Source organism: Heloderma suspectum, chromosome 4, assembly GCF_057233095.1.
Source record: "Heloderma suspectum isolate Gila_16-S chromosome 4, 16-S_ref, whole genome shotgun sequence".
NCBI lineage: Eukaryota > Metazoa > Chordata > Lepidosauria > Squamata > Helodermatidae > Heloderma > Heloderma suspectum.
The window spans coordinates 297,686,930-297,708,991 of NC_139461.1; the positions used below are offsets into that span (position 1 = coordinate 297,686,930).

General features: G+C 46.8%; 1 protein-coding gene across 1 annotated transcript in view; it reads left to right on the forward strand.

Moving 5' to 3' along the window:
• PHACTR3 (phosphatase and actin regulator 3) overlaps nt 1-22,062 on the forward strand; it is a 371,137-nt gene that overhangs the window by 204,183 nt on the left and 144,892 nt on the right. Inside the window, exons 5-6 of the mRNA XM_084854302.1 lie at nt 13,835-14,041; nt 19,456-19,723. Of these exons, the coding sequence (XP_084710428.1) occupies nt 13,835-14,041; nt 19,456-19,723 (475 nt within the window). The remainder of the gene's footprint in view (nt 1-13,834; nt 14,042-19,455; nt 19,724-22,062) is intronic.

The following is a 22,062-nucleotide window of genomic DNA, read 5'->3' on the forward strand; positions in this document are numbered from 1 at the left end:
TTCACCTGGCACTGGAAGGAGTACAACATAGGTGCCAGGCGAACATCTCTAGGGAGCTCATTCCACAGCCAGGGTGCCACAGCAGAAAAGCCTGTCTTCCAGGTAGCCACCCGCCTCACTTCCTTTGGCAGGGGCTCACGGAGAAAGACCACTGAGGATGATCTTAGGGTCCAGGCAGGCACATATGGGAGGAAGCGATCCTTCAGATAACCTGGCCCCAAGCCATTAGGGGCTTTAAAGCCAGGGCCTGCAGGAGAAGCCACCACCACCACCACTGGGGAAGAGGCGTGCTTGCTGCTGCTGGGCCTGCTGCCGCCGCCGCTGGGCCTGCTGCTGCTGCCGCTGCTGCCACCACCACCAGGCCTTCCCTGTGGACTTCTGCCTGGCAGACCGCCAGTCCCTTCAGGACCAGGCCCCCAGGTACCGAGCCAGCTGTGCTGCTCCACCTGCCCTCCCTGGAGGGGCGACATAAGCTGGCTGGCTGAGGTGGCCTGGGAGAGCCAGGGCCTGCAGGAGAAGCCACCACCACCGGGGCAGAGGCGTGCTTGCTGCTGCTGGGCCTGCTGCTGCCGCCGCCGCCACCACGCCTTCCCTGTGGACTCCTGCCTGGCATTTTTAAGGGGATTTTAATTGTTTTGTTTATTTGTTTTATTTTGTTGGGGGGGATTTTGTTGTGTTTTTAGGGGTGGGTAGCCTGCCTGATAGGCGGGAGCGAGGGGGCATGTGTCCACCTGATGGAGGCAGTGGGGGGAGTGTTGGGGGCCAAAACATACCGAGGCTGGGCGGCAGGCGCTGGCGGAGCGCTAGGGGCAGGCCATGCCAGGTAAGGGGAACAAGGGAGAGATGTGTAGTATCTGTCCCCTGCTCCGGGCCTGTCCAGAGCCAAAGGATGGCTGGGGGAGGCGTGACCCCATCTTCTGGCCTTCGTTTGCTGCTCTGCAATGCCAGGTCTGTTACCCAGAAAACCTCCCTCATCCATGACATGATCCTGGATGAGGGTGCAGACCTGGCATGTATTACGGAGACCTGGCTGGCCGAGGCTGCTGCTCCAACCCTTGCAGCCATGTGTCCAGCTGGATTTTCGTATGCACAGCAGCCGAGGGCTGGGGATCGGGGAGGGGGAGTGGCTGTTATCTACCGAGAGTCCTTGGTCTTCACCAGACCCCCTCTCCGGGAGACCAAGGTTGCTGAGTGCATGTACTGGAGGTTGGGCCCGAAGGGCAGTCTGGAGATTCTGCTCGTGTACCGTCCACCCCGCTGCACGACTGACTCCCTGGCCGAGGTGCTTGAGGTGGTCTCTGATGTGCGTGTACAGTCCCCTAACTTACTGGTGTTGGGGGACTTTAACGTACATTCGGAGGCCATCCTCACAGGAGCACCTCGGGACTTCATGGAGACCATGGCCTCCTGGGAGCTGCACCATATTCTAACTGGGCCCACCCATGTAGCCGGTCATGCACTAGACCTTGTGTTTGTTTCTGGAGAAGCGGGGAGTGATCTGGAAGTCGGGGGTATATCCACCACCCCCTTGTCATGGTCAGATCACTATCTGGTGATGTTGGACTTCTCAGTTCCACAACCCCTCCGCAGGGGTGGAGGACCCATTAAAATGGTCCGCCCCAGGTGTCTTATGGATCCAAATGGATTCCTGAACGCGCTTGGGGATTCTCTGGGGCATGCCAACGGCCACTCGGTCGAGACCCTGGTGGGTGGCTGGAATGCCGCAATCACTGGGGCATTAGATCGGGTGGCTCCGAAACTCCCTCTCCCCCTGAACATGGCTCGGACTGTACCATGGTTCAATCCGCGGTTACGAGCTCTGAAACAGGAGGTGAGACGGCTAGAGCGCCGGTGGTGGAAGTCTCGCTCCAAAGACGATCAGACATGGGCTAGAGCTGTATCTTCAGCCTATCACGTGACGGTAAAGGCAGCAAAAAAGGAATATTATGCTGCCTCCATCGCGTCTGCAGAGTGCTGTCCCAGGAGGCTGTTCCAAGTGGTCCGGAGCCTGGTTGGTCCAGTTGCTCTGGAACCGCTGGAGTATTCTAAGGCCTCCTGTGAGGCTTTGGCAAGGCACTTTGCAGATAAAATTGATCAGATTAGGTGTGTTACTCTGCACGCTGTGGATACAGTTAGTGAGCAAGAGGCGGCCTGTGGCAAACCGGTTTTGTGGGATCAGTTCCAGCTTCCTCCTCCTGATGAAGTGGACAAGGTGCTTTCATCTGTAAGGCCGACCACCTGCTTACTTGATCCTTGCCCATCTTGGCTCATTATGAGCTGCAGAGAGAGACTGGGTGAGGGGATCAAGGCGGTGGTGAACGTCTCCCTTGAGGAGGGAGTGATGCCATCAGCCCTCAAGGAGGCAGTGATAAGACCGCTCTCAAAGAAGCCCTCCTTGGATCCTCAAGTTCTGAACAACTTTCGCCCAGTCTCAAATCTGCCATTTTGGGGCAAGGTGATTGAGCGGGTGGTGGCGGTGCAGTTGAAGGCACACTTGGAAGAAGCCGATTATCTAGACCCATTTCAGTCGGGCTTCAGGCCTGGGCATGGGACAGAAACGGCCTTGGTCGCCTTGGTGGATGATATGAGGAGGGCTCTGGATAGGGGTGAATGCTCCTTCCTTGTTCTCCTCAACCTTTCAGCGGCTTTTGATACCGTTGACCACGGTATCCTCCTGGACCGCCTGGAGGGGTTGGGCATTGGAGACACTGTATTGCGGTGGTTCCTGTCCTTCCTCTCCAGCAGGTACCAGAGGGTAGCACTGGGAGAGGTGGTTTTGGACCCGTGGCCACTTACTTGTGGGGTGCCACAGGGTTCCATCCTCTCCCCGATGCTATTAAACATCTATGTGAAGCTGCTGGGGGCTATCATCAGGAGGTTTGGGGTGCAGTGTCATCAATATGCGGATGACACGCAGCTCTACCTCCCATTCAAATCTTCACCAAGGTTGGCCATAGAATCCCTGTCCAAATGTCTGGAGACGGTGAGTGGCTGGATGGGGAGGAATAAGCTGAAGCTGAACCCTGACAAGACCGAGGTACTTTTGGTGGGAGACAAGAGGAGGCTGGGGGATGTTGACCTGGTGTTGAATGGGGTACGGCTACCCTTGAAAGACCAGGTCTGCAGCCTGGGGGTCATTTTGGACTTCCAGCTGTCCATGGAGGCTCAGGTGTCAGCTGTGAGCCGGACAGCGCTGTATCAACTCCATCTGATACGGCGGCTGCGCCCCTTCCCAACCATCTGCTCCCATCGGTAGTACATGCCCTGGTCTCCTCTCGTTTAGACTACTGTAATGCGCTCTACGTGGGGCTACCCTTGAAGACAGTTCGGAAGCTGCAGCTGGTACAGAACGCGGCGGCTCGCCTGATTAAAGGCAGCCGCCGGCGAGATCACATCACTCCAGTGCTGAAGGAGTTGCACTGGTTACCAGTTGTTTTCCGGGCCAAATTCAAGGTGTTGGTTCTGACCTTTAAAACCCTATATGGTTCTGGCCCAGCCTATCTTAAGGAGCGCCTCCAGCAACACCAGACAGGCCGCTTAACAAGATCAGCCTCGGATGGCCTTCTCTCTGTCCCATCAGCCAGGACAGCTAGACTGGTGGGGATGAGGGAGAGGGCCTTTTCTGTGGTGGCCCCCACTCTGTGGAACTCCCTCCCTAGGGAACTCCGTCATGCCCCCTCTTTAATGAGCTTCCATTGTGCATTAAAAACGTGGTTGTTCAGGCATGCATTTGGGGTGGGTTAGGGTATTTTAAAAAAAAATTATGATAGAATTTTATTGTTTTAAATTGTTTTATGGTGTGTTGTGCATCGCCCAGGGTGGCTGGGTGACCAGCCAGATGGGCGATTAATAAATTTAATAAATAAATTAAATGTTAATACCAGCACTTCAAATTGGGCCCAGAAATGGACTGGCAGCCAATGCAGCTGGAAAAGTACTGGCATAATGTGATCTCTTTGGCCAGTCCCTGGTAACAATTTTGCTGCCCTATTTTGGACCAGCTGAAGTTTCCGGACCATTTTCAAGGGCAGCCCCACATATAACACATTGCAGGAATCCAGGTGAGAGGTTATCAGAGTGTGGATAACAGTAGCTAGGCTATCTCTGTCCAGATAAGGGCATAGTTGGTATACCAGCCTAAGCTGATAAAAAGTGTTCCATGCCACTGAGTTCACCTGTGCCTCAAGTGACTGTTCTGGGTCCAAGAGCGCCCACAAACTATGAACCTGATCCTTTAGGGGGAGTGCAACCCCCTCCAGAGCAGGTTGAATATTACCTAGCCAGGCAGACAAACCACCCAGTAACAGTATTGTCTGGATTGAGTTTCAGTTTATTGGCCCTCATCCAGTCCATTACTGTGCCCAGGCACTGATTCAGAACAACCAGTGCCTCACCTGGGTTTGATGAGAAAGAGAGGTAGAGCTGGGTGTCATCCACATATTGATGACGCCTCAGCCCACACCTCCGGATAACCTCCCCCAGCAGATTCGTGTAGCTGTTGAACAGCATAGGGGATAAAATAGAACCTTGTGGAACCCCATGGCACAATTGCCATGACACAGAGCAATAATCCCTCAGCACCACCTTCTGGAATCGGCCATCCAAGTAGGAGCGGAACCACTGCAGTGCAATGCCTCCAATTCCCAACCCAGACAACCTATCCAGAAGGATACTATGGTCGATGGTATCGAAAGCTGCTGAGAGGTCCAGGAGAATCAACAGGGTCACACTTCCCCTGTCCTTCTCTGGGCAGAGATCATCCCACAGGGTGACCAAGGCAGTTTCCATTCCAAAACCAGGCCTGAAGTCCAACTGAAATGGATCTAGATAATCCGTTTCATTCAGGATTGCCTGGAATTGTCCTGCAACCACCCGCTCAAGCACCTTGCCCAGGAAAGGGATGTTGGCCACCAGCCTATAGTTGTTAACATCCTATGGGTCCAGGTTAGGCTTTTTCAAGAGTGGCCTGATTACCTCCTGTTTTAAGGAGGCTGGCACCACTCTCTCTCTCTCTCTCAAGGACTGTCTATATAAACAGGCTCCAGATAGTCAGCATATGAAATATCAGGAGAGATAGTTCAATATTTTATTCATCTGTCGTACTGATACAATCAGCATTGTTTCTCCACAAACACAAAAAGCTGCCTCTTTTTTCTTCTTTTTTGCAGTGACATATATATCTTGGATTATCCAACTGAGTTTGTGTTTCATTTCTGGTTTCTTTGTTTCGTTGGCCCCTTGCTTCCCACCCCCACCCCTGCGATAACTGTACTTCTTGACAGTTAATAAAACTCAATACTCTTTTTTTAAGGAAGGGAGCCAACCAAGCCTCTCTGGGGAGTGGGGTTCCACAACCTGGGCACCACAGTAGAAAAGGCCATGTGTCCCAACCAAGGTGGGAAGGACATAGGCTGAATCTGCATGTAGCAGTTATACCGTTATCATACTGCAGTGATAATGATTGGTGCCCATTTGTGTCATGTGCACTGATAGTTATCATCTCAGTATGATAATGGTAAAACTGCAATGTGTAGATTCAGCCATAGAGGGCTTTGGAGGAAAGATCAAAATATGTGTGATGGATACTGGACTAGATTGGAAAGCTGTGCATGGATTTAAGGATCTGAATCCTGAGAGAGGAGAATGCGTTTGGCAACAGAGTTCCAGACAGAGGTGAGATCAGAAGCTTCTGGCAATTCCAGATATCTTCTCAACAGGGGATCCAATTAATATTTTTTCTTATTATTTGGTATATGTATCTATAACAATGGGTTATAAAACATTTGTACAGGGAGCCACACGTTTTGTCACACAAAGCAATGCCCTGCTCCCTTCCAAAATAGTGCATACATTTCACAGCACATTGCTCCAAAAGTAGATCCATTATGACTGAGCATCAAATATTTATGTAGGAATAGGTTTGCTGCACCAGGGGCATATCATAATGAAAGCCAGTGATGAATACATATCTTGCTTACTGGGATGACAGAAAATGTACAGCTGTTCTGGGAGATTTGTAAGAATAGCTATTGGAAAAAAGATTTCGAAAAACAGGTAGCAAGTAGCTCTTACAGTATGTCAGCAACATTTTTTTACTTTAAAGAATACAAAGACAATTCCTTTAGTTTAGCTTTCTCTCTCCTTCTGCTGCCCTCTACTGTCTGAGCCAGCAGGCATAAGAATCACTTCAGTACTGCATTCTTTGATGTACTTTCCCATGCATTGTTTCACATATTCCTATAGGTTCGTTGCAAGTATGTTCAGTCACCACTGAAGACAATGGGACTTGTTAGTCATGACTAGATTCCATTCTATTTCTTTCAGTAAGACTAAGCCTGGAATCCTAAAATGAAGGCTTTCACCTACCTGGGAGTAAGCCCCATTGAACTCAATGGGAATTACTTCTGAGAGACATGTATAGCATTAATTTATTTATAAATGTATGAGCTGCCTTTTGGTCCAAATAGGAACCCCAAGGTGATTTAAATTTTTTAGATATGTATTGCACTGCTAGTCATGAGTAGCTGGATTGTGGCCTTAATGTATAGGTTTATTATCAGAATTCCAACCCTTGAAATGTTTATAGAGGCTTATAAACATTATATTGTTCAGTCCAATAATAAGCTTTGAGATACTGCTGTTGTTTCATTTTACTACCGTAGATCTCTCTCTCTCTCTCTCTCTCTCTCTCTCTCATACACACACACACACACACACACACACAGAAGGAGAGAGAGAGAGAGAGAATGAGAGGGGGGAGAGAGAAAGAGAGAATAAGGGAGAGAGAATAAGAGAGAGGGGGAGAGAGAGAGAGATTTACTCAGTGCCTCCAAGGGGCAGGATTTGGGATGCATTTTGAAACTAGGTCTCTCAGAATAACACCTACCATGCTAGCCACTAGACAATGCCAATTTAGGGCGCAATCCATTGCGGATAGGCGGCCTCCAACGAACTCAGAGATGACCACCAATGCAGATCCAGTGCAGGGCAGGAGAAGCATGGAGGGGATCATTCCCTCCGTGCTTCTCCTGCCCTGCATTTGTGGCCACACAGCCGATTTTGGCTATCTAGCTACGGGAAGGCGGAGTGGGGGAGGAGGCTGCTGGACAACATGTAGGATGTATCATACCAGCATTTCCACCTTCCCTGCCCTGGAACGCCCCATTTTGGCTGCTGCCCTGAGAGGCAGCACAGAATGGGGGGAAGGTCAGTTGACTGAGAACCGACCTCAGAGTGTGGGCTCCGAGGTTGGTTCCTGGAAAACCAGATATCCTATGGCCGTCTAGCCACTGACTAGCAGCCATAGGATTGCTCCCTAAAGTTATTTCCTTTTTCTTCTAGGGCCATTGTTCCATCTTAACTTGAAAAATCACAGCTCAATCTTTTGTATGTATACTAATCCCATTAAGAGTAATGGGATTTTACTCTCATGTTTGTGACCATAGTCTTGGAGATCTAGTTGCTTTTTTTTAAATATCTCTTGTTGGCCTGTTACAAAGAAAACAAAAACAAAGCACAGCATCTCAGTGTACACTATAGATGCACTTCTAGATGGGGCTGTCAGAGAAATCTGCAGCAGAACCAAATGCATTTGGGTTTTCATGAATGCAACTGCGGATTCCGCAACAGACCAACTTTCCCCCTGTTGGGCAAATTCCACAGACTTGCGGACGCTTTTCTAACTTTCTTGAAATTTGCACAAATTTTGCCATAGAAAAATAAGCAAACAAAACAAACAAAACATGGCCAAAAATGTGCATTTCCCCCATAGGCTAAAGCATGAAAATGCGCATTTGGGGGAATTGCTGCATTTTTGCATGTACAAAATTGTGCAAATTTGCATTTATGCAAATTTGGAAAAAAATCCGATTCTGTTGATGGGCGGATGACAGAATAAGAGGTGCCAGACAATCCAAGAAACACAAATGGAACAGATTTAACACAGTCCATCCATCCCTTTTTCTAGGGATAAGCTAAACCCATTGGAGAAATTCCATTAATTGATCCAGTCCCCATATGTTTGGGTCTCCCCTGAAACATCTTGGTTTCCAGGAGTTTTATGGTGGAAATTAGAGGGACAATAAATACAGGGCACTACATCCAATGATGGGTGAGTGCTTTGGGATTTCTCCACCCACCCGCCCAGTCACTGCAGTCTCCTGCTCCCCTAGCCCAGCCTCAGCACATATGCTGTGTCTCTAATCAGAGTTGGAATTTCAGGCTCTGTCTGGTCAAACATTTGTTCCGCTAGATTTGACTTGTCCTTTGTTACACTGGACTTGACATTTCTTCCCTCCCATATAAAATATATCTGTCCTCATCAAAGTGAATTGACAGATGGAGCTTCACTTTTTCTGAAGCCTGAGTGGTTTCAGATGGACATTCCAAACTAAGTGTGCATAAGATTGCAGCCCAAATAATGTGTTTCTTGTAACACTGCTCAATCATTTAAAAATGCATATGTTTCATGACATTGTAGCATCCCCCTAAGTGACTTTCAGCTCTGAATGGAGGAATTACTGATCTCTCTCTCTCTCTCTCTCCCCCCTTTTTATGCTATTTGGATGCTGTCTTAATTATGACTAAGTTAAACATCTTCCACATACTTTTCATTTTGTTTTTAGTTGTTATATCTGTCCTGCTTTTTTCAGCTTGTGTTGTTGAGTGGCCCATTCAGGATACTGATGTTTCATCAAATGCAGTTGTCTGGTGCCTGTTGACAATGCTCACATCACTTTATCTTCCCATGGCCCATTTCCTTTGCTCAGTGCTCAGGTTTAGAGGGACCAGAAGGGGCCACCCCCATTTAAATTTTGTGTTGACGACTACACTTCAGAAGGTGCTACCTCCAGAACCAGAGGCAGTGAGCCTATGTACACCAGTTGCTGGGGAACATGGGTGGGAGGGTGCTGCTGCACTCATGTCCTGCTTGTGGGTTCCTGGTCAACAGCTGGTTGGCCACTGTGTGAACAGATTGCTGGACTAGACTGACCATTGGGCTCCTCTTCTGTTCTTAAGGCTGTGGGTGGCCTGATTCAGCTAAAATGGAGGGGGGACTCAGGGGGTAGAGCATGTAGGTTTCATTAAGGTCCTCCCTACCTCCCCAAATTTGACCACTGCCTTGTTGATCTACATGGCTTGAAGTCCCGAAGCACTGAAACACCGTGATGCCATGATGTAAAGTTAATCCATTTGACATGTGGAGCCAGATTTTGCAGTGTAGATCCATGTGATCTTATTCATGTCAGTCATGGCTGCTGATGGAAGCAGCAGCTGCAGTCTTGGCAGGTAGCAGCATCCCCACCCCACAACCTCTTGGTCAGGCCTGGGTGCTTCACCTGCACTGCAGTGACCCAGGAGCCCCCCAGGAGGCCTTTGATGAAGGGGCATGAGCAAAAAAAGGATGAAATCATAGACCAGCCTTCTTCAACCTGGGTCCCCCCCACCGCACCCACAGAGGTTTTGGACTACAGCTCCTCTCATCCCTGAGTGTTGGCCTTGCTGGCTTGGGCTGATTGGAATTTTTGTTGTATGAAACCTCTGGAAGGCACCAGGTTGGGAAAGGGTGACATAGACCATAGCAGTAATAGGTGGGTACAAAGGAGCACCCATAGCTTTTGAAATATACACTGTATTTAAGATTGCTTCTTGGATGAAAATCTCTGTCCTTTTGAGAGCGCAAATTTTAACTTAGAATAATTGAACACTACAACTCGTTGGTAAGAACTGCAACACTTTAGTTTTAGCCAGTAGAAGCTGGTGGCTCCGATGTCAGTGGGGCAGTGAATCTCTTCCGGGTTTCAGTCAGAACCAGTCAGAACTCTAAAGGACTCTAACTTCTAAAGGAGCTCCTTTAAAGTTCTGACTGGTTCTGACTGAAACCTGGAGCGGATTCACAGCCCCACTGTTATAGGAGCCACCAGCCTCCACTGGCTTTAGCTATGAGTTGTTCTGGTCCAAGGGCAAGTAGCCCAGCCAGCTAGCCCAAAAGTGGAGCCTGGGAATCTCCCTCAGCAACCAGTTGCTCAGATATATTTGTTTTATTTACATATTTATAAGCTGTTTCTCTGGATCAAGTCCAGGCTGAGGAATTTGGGTGCTTTATAGCAGGTAGAGCACAAGATTGGCTCTCTAATTGTCTCAAACCAGGAGGACTCTGGGTTTCAGTAACAGTGTCATGGGTAGAACAACCTACATACATTTCTTTCTCTGGCCAACAGCCCCACTGGTATAGGGAGAAGGGAACCAGAAGATGACTTGCAGGAAGGTTTTGGGTTTGATGCTTGTGACACCTGACTCGAATGTATTCTGTCACGTCTTCCTCAAATGGTATTGTAGGAAAGTAAAATCCTTTACTACTACAAAAAGATCATACTTCCTTGTACCGTCCTTGGCTTACCAGCTACATCTGCTGCCATTTAAATATGCATTTAACAGTGTTGAGATATACTATATAGAGAGAGTTTAAGGTCAAAGCCTTAGCACTGCATGTAAGATGTGAGGGGGTCTCTCTCCACCCCCACCATTTCTAACTTGCTGAGGGTCAGAAAGGTTTAGGGGGAAAGGGAAAAAAGCAACACATGCCAAGATAATATGAAGTAGCTGGATGTTTACAGAGTATTCAAAATACCTTTAGATGCAAAGCATTCAGAAAGGTAACTGGGATTTCTTTCTTTAAAAGGAAAAAGAAAGAAAGAAAAAACCCTGATAGACTTGTAAGGAAATCCCTTTCAAGGAGTTATCTGATGTAAAGCCATATAGGAAAGTGAATATGCATCTAAACTTGTATTGGGGATTCTGTGGTTTGACTACAGCACTATAAAACAGGAACTGTTGGCTCTGCTTGCATTTACAGACCAAAGCAATGAAGGAATAGGGCTCAGCTTAAGTCTCTTGCCTCTGCGCTTGGTACCCCAGAACCAAGAACCAACTCTGCCCCCTTCTCAGTTTTGTTTATCCTATCATGTATATATGTGTATATGTATGTGTGATTGTGTGTGTGTGTGTGTATTCAAAGCAAGTAACAAAGTTCTGATAAAAACACATTAATAAAATTCAATAAAACAACAAAGGAGCAGCAGCAGAGATGATACAACACTACGATCAGCAGAACAACTAAATACGAAGAGCCTTCCTGAATAAAAACACCTTAACTACTGGTCTAAAGGCATAAAGAGGTGGGGCCTAACAAAGCTCTGTCGTCTCACCACTGAAAAGGCCCGGTCTCTGGTACCTGCCAACCATATTTCTCTTGGCAATGAGACAAAGAGCAGAGCCTCTGAAGCAAGTTGTTATGCTTGGCCAAGGTCGTAGGGGTAAAGGCAGGCCTTAAGGCAATCTGATCCCCAGCCATTAAGGGCCCAATGCCAGATGGATCTGAATCAAGTTAATGCCAGATGGAACTGAATCCATCTTTCTTAAATATGGCTGAGTTGAAGGTAAATGCAAAGAGACAAAATTCTTATTATTACTCCCCAGTACAGCACACTGAGGACCGATTCAGACATTAAGTGTTTTTTAGATATACACCGAAAAATGCTGGCTTCCTGTGATGTCTGAATATGGTCACTCAGCCTCAGCCTCCTCCAGAGGCAGTATGCTTACATACAGCAGGAGGGTGCTGTTGCACTCATGCCCTGTTTGTGGGTTTCCTGGCCGACAGCTGGTTGGCCACTGTGTGAACAGAATGCTGGACTAGATGGACCCTGAACCAGCAGTACTCTTCTTATGGTCTTATGTTCTTATCTGCAGTGTGAGGATAATAAGACTGACTGACCTCATAGGCTGTAGCAAAGATTTCATAGGCAAGATATGTAAACGTCAGTGCACGTTGACAGCCAGTGTGATGTAGTGGTTAGACTGGGAGACTAGGATTGGGGAAACTTGGGTTGAAATCCCCACTCAGCCATGAAGCTCATTCGATAATCCCGAGCAAGTCGCTGTATCTCAGCCTAACCCACCTCACAGGTTTGTTGTTATGATTAAGGAGGGAAACCATGGATACAATTCTTGGCCCCTTGGAGGAATGGTGGGATAAAACAACACTTCTAAATAGAACAACACTCCTAAATACTATGGAAATACATTTATTGTTGTTGTTGTTATTGTTGTTGTTGTTGTTCCTTATAATAATGAACTCAGCTGGTGAATGCTGACAGAATTGTAGCCAAAACGTGACCACTGAGAAACAAGGGGGAGATATCAGCATGCTTAGGTGAACCCTGAGGTTTGCAGAAATACAGGTGTTTTTTTTAAAACCTGAAAGGGCAAGAAAAGGAGGGATGTAGGAGAGTTCTGGTCCTTTCCTTGCCCTCAAGCCCCCTCTTCCAGCCATCACTGGGACCTGTGTTTCCAATAGAGCTATAACTTGAACTCAACCACGGGAGCCTCTCTCAGCCCCCCCCCCCCGAGTTCTCTTTCCTGATCATGCTCAGGAGTGACAGCAAGGTGAGAGACATTAGCCCCCACACGTTTGCCAGGGAGCAGGACTGTGCTGCTTGCACTGGGCAAGGTGTTGCCCCCTCCATCCCTTGGCCTCCATGGATTGACATGGATGTCTGAAGTGAAAGAGTCTATGCATGTGCACCTGTGTGAAGGGGCTTTGCTCTTTATCTAGAGCAGGGGTGCTGAACCTCAGGCCAAATCTGGCCCTTCGGGTGTCCCAGTCCAGCTCTCTGGAGTCCCCAGATGTCCATGCCCCTTTCCTCTTCCTGCCGATGGTTCGGTGGTTCCCTGGCTTTTGCATGGCTTTTTTCTATCCTAATTTTTTTTTTTTTGAAATGCCTCTCCTAAGGCTTAGTTCCTGGCAGTAAGAGCTTTAAGCTAAAATATACTGGTCTGTTGGGCCTGTCCCTTTCAGCTTTGGCCCCACCTGCTTTTGCCACCACTGGAATGCGACCCCTGACAGCTTCTCCAAAATTGAATCCATCCCCTGGGCTGAAAGAGGTTCAACATCCCTGATCTAGAGATGATAAGGACAGACCTAGGAGTGCCATGTAGCTCTTCTGTTCTTAGAGACATTCAAGTGCAGTTCACGAAAGTGAATCTTTCTTTCTTCCTTATTTATTTCATTTCATTTCATTTATATCCCACCTTTTTTTCCTCCTCAAGGAACCCCAGGCAGCATACATAACCCTCCTCCTCCTCACCGTTGTATCCTCACAACAACAACCCTGTGAGGTGGGTTGGGCTGAGAGTCTGTGACTGGCCCAAAGTCACCCAGTGAGCTTCATGGCCAAGTGGGGACTAGAAGCCAGATCTCCCAACTCTCAGTCCAACACTCTAGCCACTACGCCACACTGGCTCTCTTCCTGGCTGTCTTTATTTTTATTATTTTTTAAGAGCACAAGAAGGGAGTGGGGAGAATTTCCGCCTTGTGTGTATCATGTGCATGTGTGCGTATGTGCATTGTGAATAAAAACCTTTTGAGTCTTGACAACACAGTATGCAATTGTTTCATCAGTTAGCCTAGCTGCTTGTCATGTTCACCACTCACCGTGTCACTTTTACCAGTCACGTTGTCACTTCTATCACTCACCTTGTCACCTTCACCACTCACCTCATCAGTTTCACCACTCATCTCATCAGTTTCACCACTCACCATGTCACATTCACCACTCACCTCATCAGTTTCACCACTCACCTTGGCTGCCTGGCTCTTAAGCATGTTCATGGTTTACACTGTGGACACTGTGAGCTCTTTGATGCGTGCACATCAAAGCTCCTGTACTCCTTAATCTCTCTTTTCCTTCTTTGTTTGTCCTTCCTCTTGCATGGCCATCACTCTGTATTTCACATCCTACAAATCTGGCCGCATCTGATCTTGTCTCCTCAGCCAAGAAGACGTCGGCGTGTGCAGATGAACAGGAAAATGCCACTCTGCCAGCCTCTGAAGAGAATCCACAAGCCTTACTTCTTTCGGGATCCATGGAATCGCCCCAGAAACAGATGGACAGGAACTCAGCACAGCTCCCCAGCCCTCCTCCATTGCTTCCAATGCCACCACCCAAGATTGTACCCAAAGTCTCAAAGATTGTACCAGGTCAGTCTCATTCAGGCACAAGGACTCTTCTTTACAGCAAAAAATAACAATAAAATGGGAAGGCACCCCATTTGGCTGGTGAGCTCAGTATTGTTGACACTCTGGGAGTGGGATTGGTGGGATACTCAGCCTATATAAAAATGGCTAGATTCTGCCCAGCTACTTCTTAAGACTTGGAGGACTGGGACAGGTTCCCTTGCAATCTGAGAACCAACACATAATGGTATTTGGTACCTGTCTGCTAGAATTTTATAGGTAACATGCAATGGTATCTAGTATTTAACATTTGACAGTGTATGACATTTTCTGTTTGATGGTCTGCCATGATCAAGACAGGCAAGAGAGACAAGAGTAAATGCTTCTCTTCCCAACTTTGAATTTAAATTTCACATTCAAATTGCAAAACTGAATTTCACATTCAGGGTTTCATATTGCATATATACTAATAGTGAACTCAGGTGCTTAATAGGGTGGCCATTTATGCATCACCCCCCCCCGCCAAAAAATGTACAAAAGAGGATACAGATGCACATTTAGAAGTAATTACTATAAATTAAATACAAATACAATACATCTCACCCTAGTGGGGAAGATGGTGACCAGATGACCTGTGTTCCTGCTCTTATCTCCTCTCCAGCTCCCATCTGTAGATGGGCAACTTCAAGACCCCTGTTGCTCTCCCTTCATATGGTTCTTTACCTTTAAACTGGACATGGACTGGACAGTGCTTCAAACAGAGGACAACTTCAAATAGAGGACTGTCCTCTGTAAAGTAGGACACATGGCCACCTTAGTGGTGCATAATGATAGCTAAGTGGCCAAAACAGGGCTTTCTGAGAAACAAGAGGGAGGTACCGGCAAGTTCAGGAGTACCCCAAAGTTTGCAAAAGTAAAACAAATTCACCAGAAAAAGGAAACTAAGAGCTTTTCTACACGAGGCTGTTAATCCACTGCATCTACTTTTGATTTTGTCACAGAATTGAGATCCGAGCACAATAGGAAGAATGTTTCCCCCTTTCCTCCTTTTCTGCTACATAACCTCTAGGTGGTACTGTGGTATAGCAGGATAGCACAAATACATAAGAGGAAATTGTGCTTTCTTTCATTTTTTTTAAATGAGAAATAATACCTCATTTTCCCTGCTTAAAAAAAAAACCTTGCAGAAAATGCTGTTTACAAACAGAAGTGAAACTTGAGGGTCATCTAAAGAACCCATAAACAACCTTGAGTAGGGGATGATGAGCACACAACAAATGCCTCATGTAGAAAAACTCTAAGGAGGGCAAACCCCCCCCCCCATAGTCCAATGAAGATTGAGCATGCTCACTGGTCACAGAAAGCATGTCTGGTGGGGGATGGAATGGAGCATCCTGAAAGAAAGCATGGCTGGAACACTGGACAGGAGCACACCACAGTGCAGCCTTTTGTTGCAGGTCTGTCATCTGAGTAAACATGCATTGGATGGTGATATCAGGCTGTCCTGCATTCAAATGGCACCACTGCCATGATCTCACTAGGTGTCATTAGGCAAGCTACAATCTCTCCACCCCCTCTTCAGTTTGGGGATAATACTGCTAGCCGTCCTTACAGGGTTGTTGTAAGGATGACTGAACTGCTCTGAACACTTTTGAGAAAAGCAGTGCTATATAAATGGTGAGCATTACGCTCTAGCACAGTCTTCCCCAACTTTGTGCCCTCCAGATGTTTTGGATTACAACTCCCATCAGTCCCAGACAATGTGACCAATGGCCAGGGATGATACGACAACAACTTGGGAAAGGCTGTTCTAGCAAACTGTATGAGAAATGCTGCTGTTCTAGCTTGGTATGAATGAAGAAACTCTATATGTTGTATCAGAGTCCAGATTTCATATCCATAAATCATGGCACAGACCCCAGGGAAGATATCCTGTACCCCTGTAAGGCTGGTTATACCAATTTCCCCAAGGTTATCTTACCCAGGGTACAAGCATGTCAAAATAAGCAAATACTGGGGTGCTTGGTAACAGTTAAGCGGGGCAACCCAAAGATGGGTAGCCCAGCTGAAGTTCTTCATTCACATCTCAAGCTTGAGAATAGGAAGCAGAAAGGAAAATGGGAGGAAATGAAACCATATGGGATTTACTTACTTACTTACTTACTTACTTACTTACTTACTTATGTACGTATGTACGTACGTACTTACCAACCAACCATTCCATGGCAAAGATTTTGCAGTGGTTACCAACAAGATAAAAGAATACAACCCCATAATTAAAACAATTAAAACATTTTAAAAGAAACAGATTCAGCATGCTTTAAGGCAGGAGGGTAGAGCATCAGGGGCCTCAGCATCAGGGGCCAAATCCAGCCTGTTTCTCTTAGGATTCCTAAGGTGGCCATGCTCCCTTCCCCTGGACCCATGCCCTTTCGCCCAGCTACAGATGGTTTGGTGTTTTCCCAGACTTCGTACAGTTCTTCCCCCATTCTTAAGGATCGAGATGTCTCTCCTAAGGCTTAGTTACTGGCAATAAGAGCTTTAAGATAAAGCATGCTGGGATTTGGGGCCCCACCCCTTTTGCTTTCAGTCCCACCCACCATTGGAATGCAGCCCCTGAATGCTTCCCCAAAATGGAATGTGACCCTCAGCTGAAAGAGGTTTAACACCCCTGGTTTAAGGTCTGCAAAGAAGGGACCCAGCATTGACAAAACACTATGAACGATGGGGGTGGGGGTGGGGTTTTGTTGGCCTTCTTGAGCATCATTCTCATAGGGTGCCATCAAACAGCCCGGTCAAGATACCTGAAAAGTAAAATCCATCCTAGTGGCAGAATCATTCTCTGTCAACAGCATGCCTTGTGGTGCTTTGAGTATCATTGGGTTTAAACTCACATTTTCAACACTTGATGGCACTGACTCTTTAGCAGTTGCCAATCTCAACAAATGTGTTACGTTGGTGGGATTTTCTTTTTAACTGTTTGCTTTAAACATAAAAAATGTGCTTTATTTTGTGAAATTACCAGCCAAGGTCTATGGGCAAAATCCTATGGCATAAGTCATACAACTACAAAGGCCAGTTTTTCCTAGTTTAGCGGCTTGCGGCATGTTCAGGGGGCCTCCAGAAATTCCTCAATGAGAAGATCTGTAATGGCAGACAAGTTTCTCAGAAATGCATCTTACTCAAAGGAATGATTTTTGGCCCATAAACATAAATCACAGAATGAGGGCTGGCATAAAACACAAATTTAAGGTGCAATCATAATTGGCCACCCTGTGACCAACTCTGTAGATTAAGGCCATAATCCCATTCATGTGTAGACAGAAAGAAGTCCTACGGTTCCCAGCATTCCCCAGTCAGCATGGGGACCTTTTTCTGTCTAAACATGAATAAGATTATGGCCTTGATCTACAGAGTTGGTCACAGGGTGGCCAATTATGAATGGCGAAAAAAGAGGAAATGCATCAACAACAAAAAAAGGACAAAAGAGGGCCATGATTTGCATAACATTTACATATGCTAATTTATATGTATAGATGCACATTTAGAAACAATTACTATAATTTAAATAGAAATGCAATACATGTCACCATAGTGTGGAAGACTGTGACCAGGTGACCTGTGTGGCTGCCTGTTCAGTCTGCCGCCCAGGTGCTGTTGCTGGGAAACAGTTCTTTATCTTCAAACTGAAATTGGTCCTTCAAACAATGTCTGTGTCTGTAAAAGAGGCCACTCTAGCTTGGTCATCAGTTTTGTGGAGCAATCTTGGGTAGGGATGTCAAAGAAATCCTCAACAGATTCAAATGAGTTCAGATTCTTAAGAATCCAATCTGAAGATTTCTCAGCAGACCAGCTTTTTCCAAATCACATGGAATTGCAGACCAATTTTTCAGTTCAGGGAGGATTTGGGCTGATTTGTGTTAGTGCTAATGTGCACTTGTGCATATGCACTAATGTGCATTCATTAATTCGTATTAGCGCATGTGCGCAAGTGCAGGTTAGGGCTACTGTGCATTAGTGCTAGTACGAATTAGCGCAAGTAAAATGAAATTCTGGTTAAAAATAAATAAATCTGATTTCCTTAATGAGTGGATGCCGGAATGAAAGAAGCCTGTGAAACACAGAATGGATTTAACAAAATCCGCACATCCCTAATCTTAAGTCTTCCTCTGCTCCAGCAGCCCCATTTGACTTTAGAGCATCTCCACAATTACCTGCATCTAAGAGAAAGGTGAACTGATGTCCCATATAAGGGAATGTCTCTAAAATAGAAACTCTCACTTCACTCACCACTCTTAGCCATCCTTTGCGCTGTGCAGATCTTGGGGGAGTAAAGGCTGTCTTTTAGAGCATGCACTCCATTCACTGAGGTCAATAAGCCAGGCCAGCACTCCATTTGAATGGACTGTGCACCCTAGAGCACCTCCACCCACCCCCGGGTGGCAGAAAACATGATGATGGAGAGCGGCAAGGCTGGAGGACTCCTTCTCCTCACGTGTTGATTTTAACCAGTGGAGGCTGGTCGCTTTGATTTTGGTGGGGGTTTGATTCCATTCTGGGTTTTAGTACGAACCAGCCAGAACTCTAAAGGAGCTATCCAAGGTGCTGGCCCTCATCCCCAAATGGGTTCAGCACTTTGGATAGCTCCTTTAGAGTTCTGGTTGGTTCTGATTGAAACCCAGAATGAAATCACACCCTACCAAAATTGGAGCCACCAGCTTCTGGTGATTTTAACCCTTTCCTGAATGCCTGGACAGGTTTAGTTTCTCTGCTGGAATCTATCGTAATAAACTTCTGTGTGTCAAGGGGAAAAAGCCCCTTAAAAGCCAACCATCACAACTGTTGATGCTGCATTACAGACATTAGGGGAGAAGATAGAGCAGGGGTGGGGAACCTCAGGGCCCATGGGCCAGACCTGGCATACCTCAGGGCCCAATCCATCCTTCTCGGGTTCCCCAGAGGGTGATGCCCATTGCCCTGTTCCACAACCACCCATCATTGGGTGGCTTTTGTGTGGTCTCCCCACCCACCATTCTAAAAGGGTGAAATGCCTCTTTGAAGGTTTCGTTATTGGCCTTAAGGGTTTAGAGCTTAAATGTGCTGGCATTTTTTTTGTATTTTTGGCCTCGCCCCTTTTGCCCTCGGCCCCACCGCCAGTGGAACATGGCCCCCAAGAGGTTCTCCGACATGGAATGTGGTCTTCACCCCTGAGACTGAGGGCCGTTGCTCTCTCAGGCAATCAAGCATGGCTTGTTGAAGAAGTTGTGCTCTGCTGGGGAACAACCCAGGGGGAACTTCCATTGGGAAGTTTCCCTTTGAGAACTGTGGTTCTCAGAGAACCAGCGGAAAAGCAGCAGTCCAGGCATCTCTGTGTGGATTCAGTGGGAGCCCCTCCTTTGCATGCAGCAATTAATGCCTTTTTGTGGTTTTATTTCCAGCAGCAGGAAGTGAAGTAGATGAGGAGACCTTGAAATCCCCTCCATCCACTCTCTTGAAGAATGATGTAATTGTTGGTTCCTCCCAACTCTCAGGGCAAGCTGCTCCCTTCCAGCCCTCAGGACAGAAGGTCTCAGACCCCCACCTCAGAGGGCAGCATACAACGCCGACTGGCTCCCCTCACCTTGCTGCCGTCCACCTGCCTTTACCTCCCAGCCGGGTCATTGAGGAACTTCACAGAGCTCTGGCCACCAAACATAGGCAGGATAGGTAAGGATTTGGCATGTTGCAGGCGATTGTGGGTATCATGCAACCGCCACGTGCAGGTGGACATCACTTGACTTTAAGGGTGCAATCCCATGCATGTTTAGCCAGGGGGAAAAAATCCTACAATTCCCAGTATGCCCCAGCCATGCTGGCTGGAGGATGCTAGGACATGCTGGGAGTTGTAGGACTTCTTTTCTGTCTAAACATGAGTAGGATTGCACCTAAGAAACCTTTTATGCTTTCCAAGGCCTTCTTTTTTCTTTTTTAATAAGGTGGTAACTTTAATATCCCTCAGTACCTTAGCAAAGCCTGATTAGTCATGGCTGAGAATTTTATTTTGTTTTATTTTTATAAAAACGAACCAAAATTCATAATTTTTTTTCATAAAGGAGATGGAAAGAACTTGAGAATGAAACTATTGGATGTGGGAGAAAGTAAAACTGGCAGCAGCATCCATCCAGGTCCAGGGCTTTGAGTGCTGAATTAGGGTTGTCACCTTTTTTTTTCTGACAGGCTCCTCATCTTTAAGAACTGCATGGCAGGCAGGTACATTGCAGCCCTCCCCATGCTGGGAATAGCTGTACCTTTTGAATTTGGCTGGTGCAAATGGACGGAAATTTCATTCTGTTCATTTTTTGACAGGAGCTTCTGAAAATTTAAACACTTCTTCATAAACAGAATGGAAAGATTTAAAAAATGCAAATGTGGAGAAAGCGAAACTGAGAGATTCTTCCATCTGTGATTCAGATGCTTACCAAGAGAGTGCTTTTTAATGGGTGGCTTAAAATTATAACAAAGGCCTATAACAAAGGCTATAACTTTAAAGGCCTGATTCCAGCTGGCAATTAGGGATGTTGAAGCTGGGGCTCGATGTCTCGTGAGAAATCGCCGGCTCAGCCCCTCGGATGCCAGTCTGTAAATCCCCCCACTTGCCCGGCTCAGTGCACTGTAATGTTACCTGTAATCTTGCATAAATGGCCCCTTTACAGCTGCCATTTGTGCAGATGGATGTTTATGAACAAGGACGAACCACAATTTTTCCGCAAAATGGCAGCTCAGCGAGGAAACGGGGGGCTGCTTGCCAGGCACTTGAAGACTGCCCAGCTCAGTGCATGGCACAGCAAATGGGCAGGCAGCTGGTGGGGGTCTGGCAAGTGGTGCGCAAGCCGGACCCCAGTGAGTTCGCCCATCCTTAGAGGCAATCCAATTCCTGTGGGGGAGAAGAAAGCACCCTCTAAAAAAAATAAAAAAGGTAAAAGTGTCCCCAACCAGTCATGTCCAACTCTAGGGTGCGGTGCTCATCCCCGTTTCTAAGCCGAAGAGTCAGCTCTGTCTGAAGACGCTTCCGTGGTCATGTGGCCGGCATGACTGAACACCGAGGTGCACGGAACGCTGTTACCTTTCCCGCCGAGGCAGTACCTATTTATCTACTTGCAATTTCTTGCTTTCGAACTGCTAGGTTGGCAGGAGCTGGGACTGAAGACGGGAGCTCACTCCATCACGCAGCACTCGGGTCTCGAACTGCTGACCTGCCGACCTTCCAGTCTGCAGTTCAGCGTCTTAACCACTAAGCCACCGTGGTTTCCCTGCACCCTCTACCATACATTTAATGTAATGCATCACATGGGTTCTCCACAAGGAGACCTGCCTGTATTCACAGAGACTGTACTCAAACAAGGGAAGGGGGATAAAGTGTAAATTTGGATGATTATTCCTGCAGAGATCTATGCATATTGTACCTGCCACATAAGGATGCCAGAGAAATCCACAACAGATTCAAATGAGTTTGGATTTCTATGAATCCGAGCTGCAGGTTCTGCAGTGGACTGTCGTTTTCCGAGTTGCGCAGATTCTGTAGACTTGCAGACTCTGGGGAGATTTGTGCAAATTCACACTTGCGCTAATGTGCAGTAGAGCTAATGGGCACTTGTGCTAATGCACATTAAAGCTAATGCACAGTTGCGCTAATGCGCCTTAGTGCAAGTTGAAATTTTTTTGTACATCCCTAAAAAAATCTGATTCTGTCAATGAGCAGACAATGGAACAAAAGATGCCTGACAATCCATAAAACACAGACGGAATGAATTTAACAAAATCTGTACACCCCTATTGACACATACTAGATTAGATATATGGTGGAGGGGGATTTGGGCAGGAATGGAATCCACATCAGTTTAATGTCTCAACTAGCCAAATCTTTGTCATGGGAAATAGATCAATGCTGTGCTTGTCTTGCACACTTTCTAATCTTTCATAGAATGCCAAACTAACAGAATAGTGATGTTTCACTTGAATGGTCTTTTCCATTAGAAGCACGCACTGTGTTCTTTGAAAAGGTCATC